We start from the raw sequence: 19,151 nt of genomic DNA on the forward strand, positions 1-19,151 counted from the left end.
AAATAGAAACTTACGAGTCGCATACATATTTAAACAATGTTTAATATTAGCTTTCTTGTCAAAAACTAGGTTAGTTTTTTATTTATTTGGTAATACTTACAGAGTACGACGTTTTTCCTGGTAGTAAGGTTGACATTAATAGATAATAATAGTGACTTATTATGATAAACGAATGTTCAGGATTTGTAACATAATATAATATATACTGGAGGCTATGTTGTTGTTTCCTCTCTTAGTATAATTAATGATAACGTTGTATTATAGCTAATGAGATAGGCTAATAGTACATATAGTCTACATTTTAATTAAGATCATGAACTAGATTTGTTTGTTTTCGGAAAATAATTAAGGTTCTGTTATTAAAGGCGATTTTACTAAAATTATTTTTTTCTGTGATTAAGATGCGAACGAAACACTGTATATTACAATTTAAAAGGGTCTTATACACAAGGACAATTAACCCGACCAAATAACATCGGTGTTGGTCGCGGGAGAATAGGTTTCATGAATGTGAGATTTTTTTTAGTATATTGGGCTACTTTACACAGAACTGTTTACGCCTTATATATTTTGTTTGTAAAATGACCTTGTTTCCTGTAAAAATATCAGCAAATTAAGGATTTTTAGCTTAACACTATTTAAAGATTTGTTCAATCGGTTCTGTGGTTCTAGAATTGATTGGAAAAATATGGTTCTGAAAGATGGTACTGAATTCAAAGTAAATATACCTACAGTGTTTAAGGCCGTACGATATAACATAGTAAAGTTTTTGCGGCTCTACCTAACGTTGGATAGTAACGTCTTTCTTTCAAGGATTTAGGGCCAATCCACGAAAAATAGATTTACTTCCTCCGATAAGACCTTTGATGGTTGTAGATAATATATCAAATACTATGACAAGTGAAATTCATCGCCATTATGAACGAACACTGATATAGTTGAAATGAAAGATTTTAGTAATAAAATAATAGATATCTAAATTGAATACATTTCAAATTTATTTGTTTTTTTTTGCGTTTGAGACGTCCATTACTGGTCGCACATTTGCATTCAAGCACCTGTTGGCACGGTTAGCTTTTGGCTCGGTGACCCTTTTGTAAATATTGCGCCTCCTGCTTCAAATGCAAAGACTGAAAAAGACTTAAACTAATTTATAACAAGATAAATTAGTTTCAGTCTTTTATATATCAAACAGTAGTGAATCTCTAAGTCTAATTAAATACCTTTGCATTTTTTGACAATTGTAAAATTAGCTTCTCCATTGCCAACACGTAAGAAAGTTAGAACAAAAAGAATGCCTCGCTACCAGCATCTACATTTTATATTAAACACTAGATCGTAATTTCGCAGTCATTAATTTATTATATGCAATAAAATTTCGCACAAGTTCGCTCCGAGGCTAATCTCGGGAACCGCATGACTAATTTTGATAGGATCTTTAAAATTCAAAAGCTCATTATGCAGAAAGGTTTAGGCTATAAATTTGTTTCCGTACAAAGCAGCGGTGGGTTGTTAGTATATGGTAAAAGGTGCGTTCATATATAATGCAAGAGTTATCTCTATTAAGGTTTTGTGCCACAAAAGGAAAAAACGAAACCCTTAATCACTCTCGCGTCTGTCTGGCTGTCATAACAGCTTTTCTTAGAAACTGTTTGAAGCAGAATCTTGGTATTATAACATAAGTTTATTGAGTTATTTTCCCGTGCCCTTTGAAAGAGCTTTAGTTTTGCGAATCTAATTGTTTTTGCAAAAAATATAAAAATAGGCGGATCATAACATAACAGTCAGGAATCAAGCAAACTTAGAAAAGAATGGGGTTAGTTAGGAATAAGACAGTACGTTGTAGTCTTTCTGAAGATTTCTTAGATCCTTGTAGAACCTTTTTATAACCAAAGATAGCAGTTTAATTTTAGTAGATTTTCTAGGTAAATCGTGGAAGCAGCACATGTATGGCAGTAGATGAGGCGATATGATGATAATCTGTTGAACAATGAGCTCGGACCTTATTGTTTGATGTTGAATACAGACCACAGAGGCCATTATAATTAATGATTTAGTTGTGTATTATAATCACAATCCTTGGATAGTCATGGCGGAATAATAGTGGCATATTACTGCTGATTGTCTATCTGTTTATGCACATCTAAACGCATATGAAATGACAATTAGTAATTATATTAATAATGTAAAGTAAATTATAACCATCAACTATCCTACTGGAGGAATCTCATCTTGAAATGAGCGCAAAGTTAAGGAATTGAACCAAACACGCTAGCGAAGTATTTTTTCGATTTTCATTACTACGGAGTACCGAAGGAAAAAAAAAATTATTACATAATTATACTGAACTACGTTAAATTTTTACTTTCCATACATCTCTGCCTACACCTTTGGGTTTAGCAGGCGTGATATAATACATTATTATGGTACTTTGATACCTCGATTTGTTTATTTTCGAAATACTTGCAGTGCCGTTTTTTCTTGTCTTCTTTAATAAATAAAAATACCGTTTAGAAAATAGGTTGCATACCGTATCTAAGATAGCCGAGCTATTTCCAACGTTAGATAAAATCGATCAAGCTTTATAAATATAAGACAGGTAGTAAATGGTCGTCCACAGGTCAACTCTATAAATATTCATGTTTCCAGAAAGTTCCGTAAAGCGAACAAAACGATTAAAGTATGATAATTTAATTGCTAAGTTTGATAAACGGGTGACGAACTATGTAATTAGTTATAAACTTGTAACTTTTTGGTTGACTTATGTATACATAGTAGAATAAATTATATGTCTCTCGAGCTTATGACAACTTGACCGTATTTCAATAAAATAAAATCAGTCCCACGATTTTTATTTTATTTAATTTTTGCTTTATTATAAAACACAGTCAACTACTGCGTTTGTATAATTGTCTGTTTGCAATCACCATAAAAACTTTTAAACATTTTTACATGCGGCTTTCAACAATGCATAACGATCAAAGATTTGTTAAATTTAATAAATTAGTTAGTTGAATAAATTATCTTATTAAGGTGTATGTATTTCGACGGAACATGCAAAACAATATAGGTACACGGTGTTTTGTAAGTTTTAAAGATATTAAGTACTTGTTTGGAATTAAAATCACGAATACAGCCCTCATTACAGTGATTTAATAAAACTAGGGCTTTAAAATCTCGTTTAAAATATTAATTTAGCTAAGCACTTTAAGTTGATGAAAAATATAGAGTTAGTATAACGAAATTAGTAGATTTTAGGTCACATTAAAAATGTAATAAAGAAGTTTAATAGAAGAACGCCATCGTGTCATTATAATTTCATCAAATTATATTTTTTTGTTTAATATTACCTTGCGCCTCCACCTACTTTTCTTTTTCAAATAGCCAAGGTCCTTCCACCTATAACACTTTCAAATTACACCATCATCAGTTCAGCCGTTTTACCGTAAGAAAGGAAAGATTAACCTATACAAATTAAAAGGTTTTAAAATATTTATTACTTAAGGTAATTAGGTATATATGTTACTGTAAAAGCCGGAACTGTGGCAAATCCTAAGATTTTTTAATTTTAACAATTCTTTTATTACGAACTTTTACCTCTATTTTTATATATACCGTAACAGTTTTTAAACTCCGGACTTGTACCATAGAGAGTTGGTAAATCTTAGGTTTTACCGGAAAATCTTAGGATTTACCACAGTTCGGGCTTTTACAATAACATATATATTTCAATAACTGATGAGTAAGTCAATAAGAATATTATAAAAATTGTAAATGGATACACTGGCCATTACGAAAGCAACATAAAAAGCGGCTGTCACTATGTCAATCATTATATTAAAGCGAGACTTCCTACAGTTGGTACCCATGGTGTTTCATATTACCTTTGACGTGACGTTTGACATTAAAATTACAAAATAGATTTGTCAAATACGTAAGATACGGTGATCAATATACTAAACATAGATACTAAAAATAGTCGATAGTTATTTGGTAGTGGTCGAATAGCCACCGGATAACGATAGATAATATTATTAATTTATCTAAAAATATTACATACTTTTTATTAATTTTTGACTTAATCTATCAGGCTAGCAATTAATTTTACTGATCATAGACTGAACTGTTTAAAGATTGAATTGATTTCTATTTACCACCAAAGGATTTTATTCTATACGGCCACCCATCTGAGGACAGTCCGTAACTAGTCTTCATTTAATACATCGTTTATAGGTCACATGCACATCGTTTTCATATATCGGCAACTCATAGGATCGAACAGAAAACCCATTAGTATTGGTAGTTTCAAATAAAAATGTTATGAACCTCTGAAAGCTTTTTAAACTCTTTATCTATACTCGTTAGCATTCGATGTATTACTTAGGACATGTTTTTCCATCGCTATTTACTTTTATTCGAGACTAGCTGACCCGCGCAACTATGCTTGCGTCACATAAGAGAATCATAATTGTCCCCGTTTTTGTAATATTTTTTACTGGTACTCTGCTCCTATTGGTCGTAGCGTGATGATATACGGTAGCCTATAACCTTCCTCGATAAATGAGCTATCTAACACTGAAATTTTTTTTCAAATCGAACCAGTAGTTCCTGAGATCAGCGCGTTCAAACAAAAAAACAAACAATCAAACAAACAAAGAAACTCTTCAGCTTTATAATATTAGTATAGAAGTATAGGTATGATTTTGTCTTTTCCACCGATGTTTCATATATTTAATATTAAATATACAGAGATACTATACTGTATATAGATTGCTAAACGAGTGTAAAACGCAAAGAGAATTTTAAGTTTATGATATTTTATTTATTGCCTGATGTTTAAGACCCGTTTAGCAAAATAGTATATATTATTGTGTACTAATCGTGAATATTAAAAAAAAGACTATATATGTTACAAAATTAGTATGGACATAATATGGGTATAGAAGGCGTATAGAAAATATTGATATATTTCCTTCATGAAAAGAGTAAAGGTATGTGAGAGATACCTGTTTTATGATCGGAATAATACCGTCGGAAATATTACGATTCTGAAGTTGACGTCACACGAAATATGCTTTCAGATAACAATATTTAAGCTATAATAAATAATAATAATAATTTATAAATTTATTGGAGTATATCTCACATAGAAGAGTAATTAAAATTAAAAAGGGACAGAATAATCGTTAACTACATACAACAAATTATCAGCTTAAGAAAAGGTCACACACATCCGTAATTTCTTTGCATATATTTATGTTTTAGCTATTTAAAGGCTTTCTGCATAATTCAAAAATTTTAAAGTTAATATCATACGTTTTTTATGACTTTATCAATTAGACGGTAGCTCAATTCTCTAGTTCTGTACCTCTATCGACTACCGATAACCGGCTAGCTATCGAGAAATTTTGTATGAAAATCTGATAAGCGCTTCTAGCGGGCGTCGTAGAAACTATTTAAGCAGTACATTTTTAATGTAAAACTCTCAATATTCGATGGTTCCAATTGTAGAGAATTGTGCTACAGGTTATATTATCAGATATTAAATACAAAAGTGGTAAAACTGGCCCTCAAAGTTTCAATAACTTATCTTCTCTATGATTAAGATACAAAACCGAATGTACAAACCGTCAAACATTTATAAAGAAAAACCGAACACGAAAATATTTATACAGTTATCACGATTTTACAAATGAGCGACTCTATAAAGCCTTGAGTCGAGTGTAAAAATGTTACAAGAAATGGATAAACGTCTGTTTACCTTGAATATATTTTGAGCTAGTAATCAACTAGGTCGTGTATTAATTATTGAGATGTATAAATACAAGATAGCTACTTTATATTATCTATTTAATTCTTACTTTAGTTGAGACACTATATTTTTTATCAAATTGACTTTTTTGGCGCTGGTTTAAAAAAAAATAGTATTACTATAGTGACGACGGTTCGTGCTACCACCAGTATTCATGGCGTTATCTTATTTCAAATTAAAATAAAAATATACAACGTCGGATCGTATCTTTATTATAAAAACATAAAATAAACGTCCCTTCTATTAAGCTATTCGTTACATTAAAAACCGAAATGAGATCACATTTATAATAATTTTTACCTCAACGAAGTTCACGCTGTTTGTCGAGTTCCATTCTATTAGGCAGCTTAGCATCTTAAGCAAACGTTCATATGGCGAAAATATGTTATAAACAAGGCTTTTAGGCAATTTCCTTCGTAAAGATCAAACAATTTCCTTTTAGAGCCATGTACGAAATCAAAGCTCGCGAATAGGGAATATAAAGAAAAATATGAGGAATGTTGCCGAGAGCAAAGCCAATAAAATATGGTTATGAGTGGGTACCTATTTTTTATAAACAGAAAACAAGAATGTAGGTCAACTAGGCGAGGATTTTTCCCAGCGCCTAATAGGAAACTTTCTAGCTATTATGTTTGAGCTAAAACTTAGACAGCCGATAACGATGAGTCTTCGTAAAAAACGAATTTGCTCTACTTTGAGATTAGTTATACCTACAGACTTTTCAACTTACGGTTAAGTATCGAATTAAGTACTGAGGAATTAATTACTTACCTAATTTATTCTTATGAAACTTCAAGATTTTGAACTATAATATATTTAGAATTAGGCAGAATGGTTATCCTTTTTCGATTTATTTAATGTTTGATCAAGTAAAATTGGCACAGCAAGGTTAGCTCTTCAGAAAGTGTCATGTGTTAAAAACGTATACACGTCATCTGAGCTTCCATTTCAATATTAATAAAAAAACCGTTAGCAGCATTACCCCACAAAAACCAATCGCCATACTAGACCAAATAAAATGCAAGTGAAATTAAGTTTGTTTGTATAAGTGTTTTGCAACTCAATCTGTTGGTGAGCTTGTTTTTTTATTTAAAAGATTATTAAAAAAGTTATTTAAAAGAGCAGCAGCTTGAAGCTACAAGACATGTAGCGATCCTTAGTACTTAGTAGATATAAGACGTTAAGGTTGAGACACAATGTTCTATAATATCAAGTAGATAGCAGTAGTAAGTTTGCTAGACGGTAAGTTCGCTCTGACGGCTAGGAAATAGGGGCACGTTGTCTTCTAAACTATATTAGCGCTTCAGCACAGCGCTACGGGTCGTTTAGTCGCCTTTGATGACGGATTTTGCTCCCTGAAAGCTTTTGTTAAATTTTTCTTCGAGATTTTTTAAATAAACAGAACAATGTGAGCTCAGGGAGATGCACGATGAAATTCTAAGAAAAATATTTCTTAAGGCTCACGATTGGCAAGCCGTTGGGACATTATAATTTTGTTATTTAATAATGGAACTGGGAATATTTAATATGTACGTCTATTTGACTAATCTTTGTAATGGCTGAACATGTTGACGTAAAATGTTAACGTCAGAATTACCTAAAATGTTACGTTAAAAATGTATAGCTCTAGTCTCATATAACCAAACCTAATTGTGAATATCGCACACCGAAAAAGCGTGCCAGTATCATCACTGATTATAAATTCCCTTCCAATTTGCAAAACGACTTGTCTAAATATAGTTGTGTTTGGACATAAATGAGGGACTATGTACTTTGTTGCAGGTGGTCTTTCTGTCCTGGAGCGCGCACCGCTAAAAGAGTCCTGAATAATTCATCGGGATATTTAACCGCGTCCCGAAAGCCGCCCGTGCGTGGCGACATACTACATACGTCCACTTATAATGTCGAAAAGATTACTGGGATCGTTCCTACATAACGACAACATCAACTAACAAATGGGGGCAATGGAACTTCTTTCAACGTTCGGTTTGCAGCTCGACCTCAGTCGATATCGAAGGTTTTAATTACGATAACGTGTGCGGAATTCTTATAACTTCGGTGATTCTATAGACGTAATCGATTGTGAAGTTGACAATAGACTCCGACGGTAATGAAATGGCATAGCTAATGCATAGTGTAATAATAAATTAATTAGTGTCGAGCTTAATTAATATTCCACGTTGGTTGTTATGTAATTAAATTGAGAGGGATTCTTAGTAAAATGTTGCCAAAGTAAGTTAGGTTGTATAGAAGATGTGGGGGAAAAGTGGTGGGATGATGGAGTCAGTGTTGGTGCATGTGGTGGTGTCGGCCATGTTGGCCGTGCTGGTGGTGGGGACCGGCGAGTGGAGCGAAGACGCTGAGGACCTCGGTAAGAATCTTTTTTTTTTCTAAAGAATAAATGATTATAATGTGTTCAAGGCTTTTCGTGCCGCAATATTATCCGAGTATTACAACGCTATAGGCTGTTGGAAAGTTTATCGAAGCCATGTTTTTGATTTCGATTCATTGTTGATTATATTTGATATATTGTACGTATATATCCGTTTCAGCAGGTTTACTTTTATTGTGGTGTGTATTTTCTTGAGAGAATAATATAATCTATTGCAACGCTCTTGCAATTTCGTGGAATGGTATGCCTTCATTAGTATGGTACCGGTACGGCATTTCACCTTGTCTATATTCCAACTTACCTAGTATGCTATAAGTAGAACTAAGATAACCGGCAGCTACAAATGTTTCGACGTACCTTTTGCAAAGACCTAGTTAGTGCTGTAGTCAATAATTTATTATGCAAATGTGATTTATCAATCGTTAAAATATTTAAATAGCTTCTAAATCGAAAAACGCAGTGCAACAAATTACGGAGCTAACCAGAGAGAGCGCCATTGGAATTGTCTGATTGTTCAAATACTTGTCTAGAATTCGAAAAGCACAAATTCCACCGAACAGGAAACCGCAGGCGAGCTGAACAAATTTACATTTTTATTTCGGAAGCTGCTATCGTTTCGAACAACAAAACTTTGCATTGTCCTCGTTTTAAAACAGAGCAATCTTTGATCGGCTCGGTTCCTTCTATCTCCATACCTGAACTGAAGGCTCCGTAGGGAGCTGGCTTCTCGCCAAACAATTTCTTTGTCTTTGTCAAGGCCTCTTCAAGTATTATCGATGCAGATATTTCTATTATTGAAGAACTTATGCAGTTTTTCCGACTCTCTTCGCCGTTTATTACTTTTTATTGCAATAGTCACGGAGGGGTACATGAAATCGCGAGCACGGACTTTTATGTTAGGTAGCTGGATGATATACCTATACTTTATGTATGGATGTTGTGTATCGGTAAGTTACGTCATACGGCGTTCGACGAACATCAAACTCATATTCTCTGTGTACATGGAACTTACTAATTTGTGATATTATTACACAGTCTACAAACTTATTCAATATTCGTGTTTGAAGATTCGAAACATTTTAGTCGGCGATAGCTCAATAGCTCATACATTGAACTTGGTATTATTGTTAGTTCAAAACCAACGTATTTGTACCTAATCTATTCTGCTTATACATATTTTTTTAGTTACTACTAACTGTAGAAAAAAATGTACATGTATTATACCTTATCAAATTATATTTCAAATATTTTAAATATAAATTATCGGTGAAAAGTACATTGCTTAATAAAGAGTGTCTCTTTATAAACAGAATAAGCGCTGTGATTTTACTTTTATGGTGCGCTATTACTATTAGAGGTGTGTGCGGAAGAGGGTGATCAAAGAAAGCCGATAGCTTACAGGTTTTGGTAAATTTAATAGATGTCCGAAATCATACCCAAATTAATTACATTTTAGACAGTCCAGAAAAAAAGTCTTTGAAATCTTCAAAATTATACTGTCGTACGCGTTCTCTCTTCTTATTTTTAATGATTATTTGTTTAAAGGAACTTCCTTTTCGGCAATCCGAAAAAGATTGATAGTTGAGACTTAATTGAGCTCTTGGTATATATTTACTTCAGAATACAAAACCTTTGCGCGATATTTAATTATGAAACTAAGAAATTGATCCTTGCTGGATGCAGTCGACGATTGTCAAACAAAAACTTTATTGTTAAATTAACTCCAATTAAACACCCACACATTGATGGTGTAAAATAAAACTAGTGCGAGATATGTTCATCAATGACGTGAGAGGGAATTTGCTAATGGTTTCCTTGTTGGTCCTGACGTGAGGTTCGTTTGATTGGTAGGGGGCGCCACACTCGGCCTTTGAAATAGAACCCAAATTGCTTTCACCAACAAGTGCTGTTTGCTGTAGAGACACCCGAACGATTGACAAAAGGGAATGCGAGAAGATCAAAGAGGGACGGAGATAATATCCGAGGTGACACAACTCTCAAGTGGACTCCTAGCGTTTTTATTATAACAATATCGCTAATTGCAAGGGCGAGGGATGCCACCCTTAGAAAAAAGTTGTCTCGTTTTGTACACGATGCAAAGTTGAAATGAATATTTTAAAAAGTTTATTTGATGACATATTTGTATTTCATTGCTTATGGATGACGGGGGATTTGAGTAGCCTCCGGGATAAGTGAATAAATTTGTTTAATAAGCCTGCGATTGCTTGAACAGGCACACAAAAAATAAACTTTACAGGACGTTTTAGTCACTGATTTAAAATGTTTGACATTAAATTTATCCCTCGTATAAGTTGGAACGCTCGTTATATAAAGCTGTCTTCATCAGTCGTAAGATTCATAACAGCAGATCTCGACAATTTCGAGAGACGCAAGGGACAATGACCCGACAGTCGCACAATTGAATACCTGCATCAAATTCTCAAATACCTTGTTCGATTTCTCACAATAGATTCGTACAAGTTAAGTGCTTTTATGAGCCCAACTTCCTTTCTTAAATCCCCGTCTGAATACGAATTAATAAGGGATTTTTAACAAAGAATGTCTTGTCAGCCCCATGAACGACGCGCGTGTGCGAATCGTGAGGTTTCGAGTTCGATTATCCTATGGACAAACCTTGTGATTTTATTTTTAGGGGAACTGGTAGCGATTTAAGAGACCAGTAAGCATCAAAATTATACTAGGCAAAGCAGCAGAGTACAATACCACTGTTTTAAACATTCGTTAGAAAACAGTAGCGTAGCTTGTAGTTTGCGGTGGCGGCTACAAATGGGCCGCCCGTCACGGGATTGCAAATCAAAGAATTTCAATTTACTACTTTTATCATAAAACGACTTATTGAATTTCAAACTGATTCCTTTTTAAGTTAGTCAATTACATTAAGCAGTTCATATACTTGAAAAACTAGAGTGGCAATGTAATCATGAGACTTTTAAAAGTCACGTTAGATATAGTTTTACTGATATTACAGTAATCTGGTTATAAAAAAATATATCAAAGTGGTCGGGACAAATGACTGTCGTCTCCAAAGCCATCAATAAACATCAAACGCATATGACTTTGACTTTCTGCGTGACTTTGTAAGTTTGAAAACTTGCAGAAGTCATATAAAATTATATTTTTAGGGTCAAATTGTTACTGTGGAGTAAGTTTCGAGTTTGTTGTAAGAAATTGGTAACTCTATTTGGTGTAACGTGTTTAGTAATAACTAAGTTAGGTGATATTTAGAATGTTGAGTCCATATCCCAGGCACAATTTTAAAAACTTAATTTCTCATTATTTAATATTGGAGAACAGCGTGTACAATTTTTTACAATAAATTAAACAAAGATGCACGACTTTGCCTTTGAATATGATTAATGAATTTATTTGATTGAAAATACTTTCTGTGTTTCATGTTTGTCTGTTTTGCACTATCTCCTGAAACTTATTTAATAGTTAAACTGTAGCATAAACACATTATTGTTCTAGGCTTTTTATTTTGGAGATAAATTTGCCAACGTTACCTCTCTGTCATTTGTGATTAATTACAGGTTGACAAAACAAGGAAAAAAAATCTAAAATTTCCCAAACGATAGCCGGCGTTCTATAAACCTGAGTATACATATGTGTATAACAATAATATGTCTCACGTGTGATGTATCCCACGCTTGTCAGCTGTGAGAACCGGATTACTTACCATTTTTGATTTGACACACGTGTCAAATTCCGGAACATACACAGGGATACGGGATAAGGTTAATAACCTTTACGTTTTTTTATAAATGTAACTTAGTAAACGATTCTGCAGTTTTAGTTGAAGAATGCCGACCCCTATGATAATCAAACTATATTTGGTTTTTTATACACTAGTTAGTTGATAGTTAATAACATAAAGTTTTCTAGTTTTCCCTATGATCAAACTTTACACAGACTGTTAAAATTAATGAATTATGGAATAAAACTTCAGCCACTCGAAAATCAATCGAGAACTAAAAACTAGCTAGCAAATGTTTTAAAACGCTATCTACGTGAAACCTCGTCACGTTAGTGTCCTTATAAAACCCGGGAGTAGATCGTACCTGTCCGTGCCATACTCGTTTTAATTGCCGTCTCCACTCGCGTTCTAGAGCTCATGCTCTCTCGTTTTTTAATTTAGCTTGCCATTAGAGAGTCGCTTCATGGAATTACTTACGTCCATATCAATCTTGGACGCTCTTTTTATTTCAAAATGGTTCGATTTTTCTTTGCTGACAGTTCTAAGTGGCACAATAATATGTGAGTTTTATTATTAGCACGGAAAATTTGGGTGACGACACAAAACGACAATCTTCATTTGCAATCTGTATTTTTTATCCATCGATACCTTTTCCTGTCATTGATTGGTAAATAATTAAGTACACGTGTACCTGTATTTAGCTAAAACATTGTTTTATATATTTTAGGATAATATGCATGCATTAAAATTTAATTTATTTCAAAATGCATTGCACCATTTTTTTTAGTTAAACGTTAAAGATATGTGTAAGGCAGCCGACACTTTAGAGCCATCAGCCGAAGAAACGCTCCTGACGAGACAAAGTAATTGTTTGGCTCGTCGCCAGTTCCGTCTAACGTACTGTTCCGTACAACGCTTATGGAAATCTGAATGTGACACTCTGAACGAAAGAGTTGGGCTCCAGTCGCAGAAATACTGTGGCGGACTTAAACTAGACGCGCGGACGCCGATGGGCGAACTTTCAAATTAGGTTTGTATCGGAGCTAGAATATTTGAGGAATTTTTAAAAGCAGTATCCCAGGTAACGTAGCGTAAACGTTCGAGTGTTTTAGTTCTTTAAATGTTCATGTTGAAAACACACTTATTATGGTATGTTTACAGTGTATATGCAAAAAATAAAAGACTACAATAATGAATAGCCAGGAGTATTATCAGTGATTTCTGTAGGCTTCATAGACAATACCTAAGCCTGGAACGTAAATAGATTGCCTATTATATTAGGTTTACCTTGAAATACGCGCACAAAAGTTATCTACCTTATTATAACTAGTGAAAGTGTGAACACCTGATAAAGAAAAAAATATTTTCGCTAGCTGAAGTCCTGTCTTGTTTGTGTGTTAAACAAAAACCACTTTTCCGATTCATTGGACCGCATTTCCCGTTTTTGTCAATACCAACACTTTATTTGTATTAAACTCGAAGGACGACGTGACAACAAAACGTACAGGAAATTTTCGCTGATCAACTAATCGTGTAAACATGTCCGAGTGTCCTTAACAAGCATTTATAAGGTACGAAACCTATTCACCCTAAAACTGAGGTTCATTTAACTAAATCAACAGACATTTATTACCGCGGACCCTAATTAATCCTTCATAACTTTTTGTTACAGTGTCAGTGTACCCAAAATAATTATTTTGGACGGTTGCATTGAAACTTTCCACGGTTGTTGAGCAAAGTTGGCAACAATAGGGAGCGGTGTGTGACCGTTACCACCACATATCTGTTTGTCGTAACGGGGCTTAAAGCCCACGCTCGCAGCCCGATTGTCGACCCAATCAGTTGGGGCGATCACCTTGGCCCCGAGAGATTTGTTTTACTTAGGATACCCAACTTGTCTTCTCCCGTGCCAATTTGTCGGGATCTCGTATTTCCAACTTATTGGGTGCAAATGAGCAGTGGTAGGTGAATAAGTAGAGGTTTTAAAGTGCGAGTGAATTAATCACATATTTGCCTCGCCAGTAATTATATAGTTCGCGAACCGATGCAATTCGATATGACCCAATTTTTGCGTGCCCTCGGTTTGCCGCGTCGCGCATTAAGTGCTCAATTATTACCAACATTGACAGATAGAGTAATGGTTGGTAAAATAATTTTCTATCAGGTGCATTATTATTTAATATGCAAATGATTTTGAACAACTTCAATTACTTAACATAAAAAAGTTATTATAAAATTCTTCATAATACAATAACGTACCCAAGTGTCAAATTTCAAACCTAAAAGAAAATCTCATTTCAAAGTAACAAAGCAGAATATTTTTATGACTTCGCTCTTTTAACCCTTTCAACAAAAGAATAACTTAAGATCCATAAAGTTTCTGAACTTTTATCCACCTTGTTTAATTGAAAAACATTACCTAGTACACTGATTAAAAAGTGTTTTAATTAAAAAAGCACACGCCATCAGCTCTTAGGGTGGCTTCGTTCAGTTTGAGGGGTGACAACTGAAAAACGTTGTGGCCGGGAGCCAGTTACCTGCGATATGTCAGCCGTCACGTGCTACCATGTATCCCAATAACGAGCTTGTGATTTTAATTTATATACGCCTTTATTTATCGATGGTTAACGATTTATCTACCTGGTTCAGGTTCTTTGGTAACTCAATCGTAGTAGAAGTTTATTTTTAATCAGCTGTTAGTAGCCAGGCACTTTTAATGGACCTGGTAAAAATGTACTTGACGAAGCTAAATTTACGATATCCAAGGTTTCTATAAAGTCTGTTTGGTTAACATACGTTATACTTTTGTGTCACCCCTCGTATTTATAAGTTTTTAATTCAGTATGTATGAGAAATAAAGGGCTCCTTGTCCCTTAATGAAAACACGCGTTGAGTGAAAACGGGGCAGCATTTATTAATTATTATGCGCATTTAATATTTTTTCCGCGCCAAGTGATTAATACAACTTAAACAAGCGTGTCATTGATAATAATTATGTAATTAATGAGTAGATAAACAAAAGCTATGCTCCCGGGCAGTAAGCATTAAAAAACAGTTTTTTTTAAAGAAAAACATTAATATACTTTTGGGTTCCATGACTAATGCTTCAACAATAAAGAATATGACGTGAAGCTGCTATTTATTACAGTTAACATAAAATTATATGGGTTATTCAAGCATATTATGTTAATGAAATAATAATTATTATTTCAAGTATTATTATTACATCATTCAAGTTTTGATTACCACTAAGGTCAGATAATGTCCCATCCCCGGTTGTGCTTTAGTTAAATCTGACTTGAAAAACATATTTATGGTAGAATTTAACCAGTAAGTATAACTGATTTGTTACGCAGTTTCAGTCCATTGAGCTATGCAAATATATAAAGGTAAGATAAGGTATATATTTTCTTTCCGTGAAAAACTTAAGCAGTGTTTATATCAGGCGCACGGGCGTAGGTCTGCCCCTGCATACTAATCGCCAATATGGCTGCTAAGCAACGTGTTTATAGCATTAAAATGGACTGAAAAGTACTTTTGATATAGCACTCAGCTTAAAAGCGAGAGAACTAGCGATTGTTTGTAGAATTTTATATTTGTAAAGCTATTTCAGTAGTTATGGGTTTTATTATTTATTTTTGGCATAATATTCTTCGATTGGGCAGTACTCTGTAGTGTAATTCTCTACTACTATCGACAAACGGCTAAATATTGAGAAATTTCGTATGAAAATCTGATCAGCGCCTCTAGCGGTCGTTGTAAAAATTATTTTGCACTTTAGATGTCAAACTCTCGATATTACCGATTGTAGAGAATCGCGCTACTTTCGTAAATATTGTTACACATCACTAACTTAAAATTAATATGTTTGCATCATATTTTCATACATATTTGACACGAGATAATTATGAGAATTGGCCTCCAGATATGTTTGAAATGCGTTAATTAGTAAGTTAACTCGCTCATTACAAACAACTGCTGAACATAGGTGCTTTAAATTTGCAACACTATATTAAAATTAAAATATATCATTTTCTACGTATCAACCTCGCTCGCTAATTATCCCGAGTTCGTTCTTAGAATTAAAATAATAATTAATTGTATTCAATATGTGAAACATAGTACAAACTGTAGATACAGACCGTCCCGAGGTTGATATATTAAAAAAACAGATCCAATTTTTCAGATACCAAGCAAAAAGCTGATGATAATGACGATACTCATATATTTTGGGATATAAATCTTATAATTTATAGTGGACTACATATAGTAAGGTGACTATTTACCCGGTACTATATAATATTAAAATAAAAACGATAGATTTAAAACAATTAGATTTACACCCATTATAAATAATAATAGGTAAGAAATGTTAAATTTATTGTTTCATGAATTTAATCACTCCAGATTGCGTGCGGTCTGATTAATTAAACCAGTGTATACTTGTTTTTCTTTTTTAATTTTGTGGCTACGACCAATATTTACTTGTAACAAATTAGATTTAATGTAGCCGTGATAAAAGGCTGGAAAGTATTTGCATGAGTTGTGCGCAAAAAAGTATAATGGATTCATACATATTAGTTGACGATGATAAACTATAATATGTATTAGTTTGACTGTTCCTATAAGTTTTGCCCTTAGGCCTTTTGTTTGAACTTGAATTTGATTTTTTTTTAAAGTCAACTCCCGCACTAAGAATTGCTCTTGTGTCGCGAGGACCAAACAGACCCGAAACAATTATTTGTGGATCGCATAAATAATTGTTCCGTGTGGGAATCGAACCCACGACCTCCCGACGCAATGGTAGCGGCGCCGCGGCGTGGCGACCTAAACCACTGCGCAACGGAGGTAATAATAGTTTCTGGGACAAGGGACCATTACATCAATTTGTTTGTTTTTGTCTGCCTATGAACATTATTTTTCAATTACTATCTATTGCACGTCGTTTATTCATAAGATTGTTATAATTGCATGTTGCACTTTATGCTTTTTTAATATAAAGCAATGTTTGATAAAACTGTGGGCACGCAATTCGCCTTTTTAATACTCAGTTGTGATAGTGTAAACAGCTATCTGTGGTTAACAAAACGAATAACACGGTACGTAGCATTTTAATTTAATTCACGTAACTTATTTACTTTTTGTTTTCCATTTTCGATGCGGTTGCATGCTGCGGCAAATAACAATTATTATTTTTTTGCAATTATTGGTATTGGAGTGAACTAAACGATTAAAGAAACGACTTCTGTGGTTCAGTAAAGACTTTGAAATAGATATTTAAAAGTGATACATAGAGTTTTGATAATTTTAGAAATGTTATTTACTTACTTGACTAGCTGTGATCTGAGCGATAGAGTATGAGACCATTACCTTTTAGGAGCCCCCTTTTACTTTAGACTAATATTGTGAATCGTGAAATATGGGTGTCTACGTCTTTTTCTTTATTTACTATTTTACATAATTTGGAAATTCTGCATAATCTAGCGTAAACATATTTTTTTATGTTATAAACATATTTATTTACAAAACATAATTAAAACTGAGCAGATATAACGAAGTTGCACAGCTAGATACCGTACGCAGCGTTTCACGAGGCTTGCAGCACTGGCGTCCATGCGGCCTAAGAGTAATGGACCATTTACCATAATTATCCATTGGCGAGCACATTCCGGGGATGTGTACACAAAATTATACACTGCACGGACTCGAGTGCCGACGTCACGTACACAGTTATAAATTTTATCAGGGCTATTTGTGCGTCCGCCCTTTGGGAATTAATTTTTATTCACCACTCGTTTATACCGTACTGCTATTCGGCCGGTAGTGTACGTGGAATGCGATTTTACTTTTATTTTCAACGGTAACGGTTTGAATTTTTGAATTGTCTGTTAGATTTTAGTTGTGTACTGTTGATTGTAGTTTGCCAGTTATAACGTTTTAGACTATTGTAAAATGCTGTAAATAAAATAGGCGATTGAATTGAATAGTGACTATTTTTCAAATGCCACGCGGGGTTTGAAAAATCCTACCCTAAGTTGTGCAATTTGTTAGTTTATATTTTAGCTTACGAATTTTTCTACTCATCCTGCTAAAAGATACAACTTAAAGTCTTTGCACCACCCTTAAGTGGTAAGATAAAAGACGGGAGCGTTTAAACTTAGACGAACAGGAAGGTATATTTAGAGAATCTAACAATGTATCGGTGCTCAATCATTGACAAAGCCGAGTGACCTGCGACCTAAATAATATCGCCTGCGAGCTGAGTGCACAAACGGTAATTAACAGTTCGGCTAAATGAAATTGGAACTAGATGGAGATTTAAATCAGTGTATCGGTGTATGATGGATCGGCTCGGTACCGCGGGAATTAACTCTTATTAACGACCAAGTGATTTATGGGAATTAATGGCCAACTGTAGCGCTCCAGTGGTACTCGATTTCAAGAATTAATAATTCTGTGTAAGGTATTACTGATGATCGCGTTGGATGTGGTTTTGTACTATGTGAATACTCTACCGTATTATATATGTTGACGTTACGTTGTGCGTTTTATAAGCATTTATTTTTACTTTTGTGTTACAAATTTTAATTTATAGAGTTTAAACGCCAAGAACATACAGCGATGAAAAAAAGAGAAGAAGTTTTCTTGCCAGTGCAGCAACGTTATATTTACAATATATATACAATCAAATGAACTGAAGCAAAATATTCTAAAAATGAATGAATACTCTTAAAAACTTCTACGTGATCGACATCCCGAAATAGTCGAAATACTATTTTTAAAGGAGCACGTTTGAACTCAAGTAGAGATGCAACTGGTGCGTCTCGTCGATTCAGTCCATTAACTTCTTGAAACGCTAATTAAGCACTCTTTGAAGTATTCACCGAACGATCTTCTCGCCTTCGCCACAACCCTGCATCTCAATTATGCAATACAATTACACTCTTACATCAAACTTGCAAACCAATTAAAATGCCGAACCGGTTACACCTACTGACATATAATTTTATGATAGGCATCCGAAATAATAAAGTCACTGTCAGTAGCAGAGATATTGAGAAGGATCTTAATGGAAATATCTGAAGGATCACAGTATCAAAGGCTGCCGGTATCGAAGTAATGTCAGTAATCAAAGTTGTACACAAATTCTTAACGTTCACAAGTCGTTGTCGTGGAAACCAATCAAGCGTTTCATTGACTTGAACCAACTTAATAAATGTGATTTAATTTAT

General features: G+C 33.9%; 1 protein-coding gene across 2 annotated transcripts in view; it reads left to right on the top strand.

Moving 5' to 3' along the window:
• Window positions 1-19,151, top strand: part of LOC142981231 (neural cell adhesion molecule 1-like) — a 94,920-nt gene that overhangs the window by 1,056 nt on the left and 74,713 nt on the right. For both annotated transcript variants that reach the window (XM_076126989.1, XM_076126987.1), the window contains exon 2: window positions 7,595-8,183. In XM_076126989.1, coding sequence (XP_075983104.1) covers window positions 8,066-8,183 — 118 coding nt within the window. In that variant the 5' untranslated portion in view covers window positions 7,595-8,065. The remainder of the gene's footprint in view (window positions 1-7,594; window positions 8,184-19,151) is intronic.

The sequence above is a fragment of the Anticarsia gemmatalis genome, chromosome 19 (genome assembly GCF_050436995.1).
Source record: "Anticarsia gemmatalis isolate Benzon Research Colony breed Stoneville strain chromosome 19, ilAntGemm2 primary, whole genome shotgun sequence".
NCBI lineage: Eukaryota > Metazoa > Arthropoda > Insecta > Lepidoptera > Erebidae > Anticarsia > Anticarsia gemmatalis.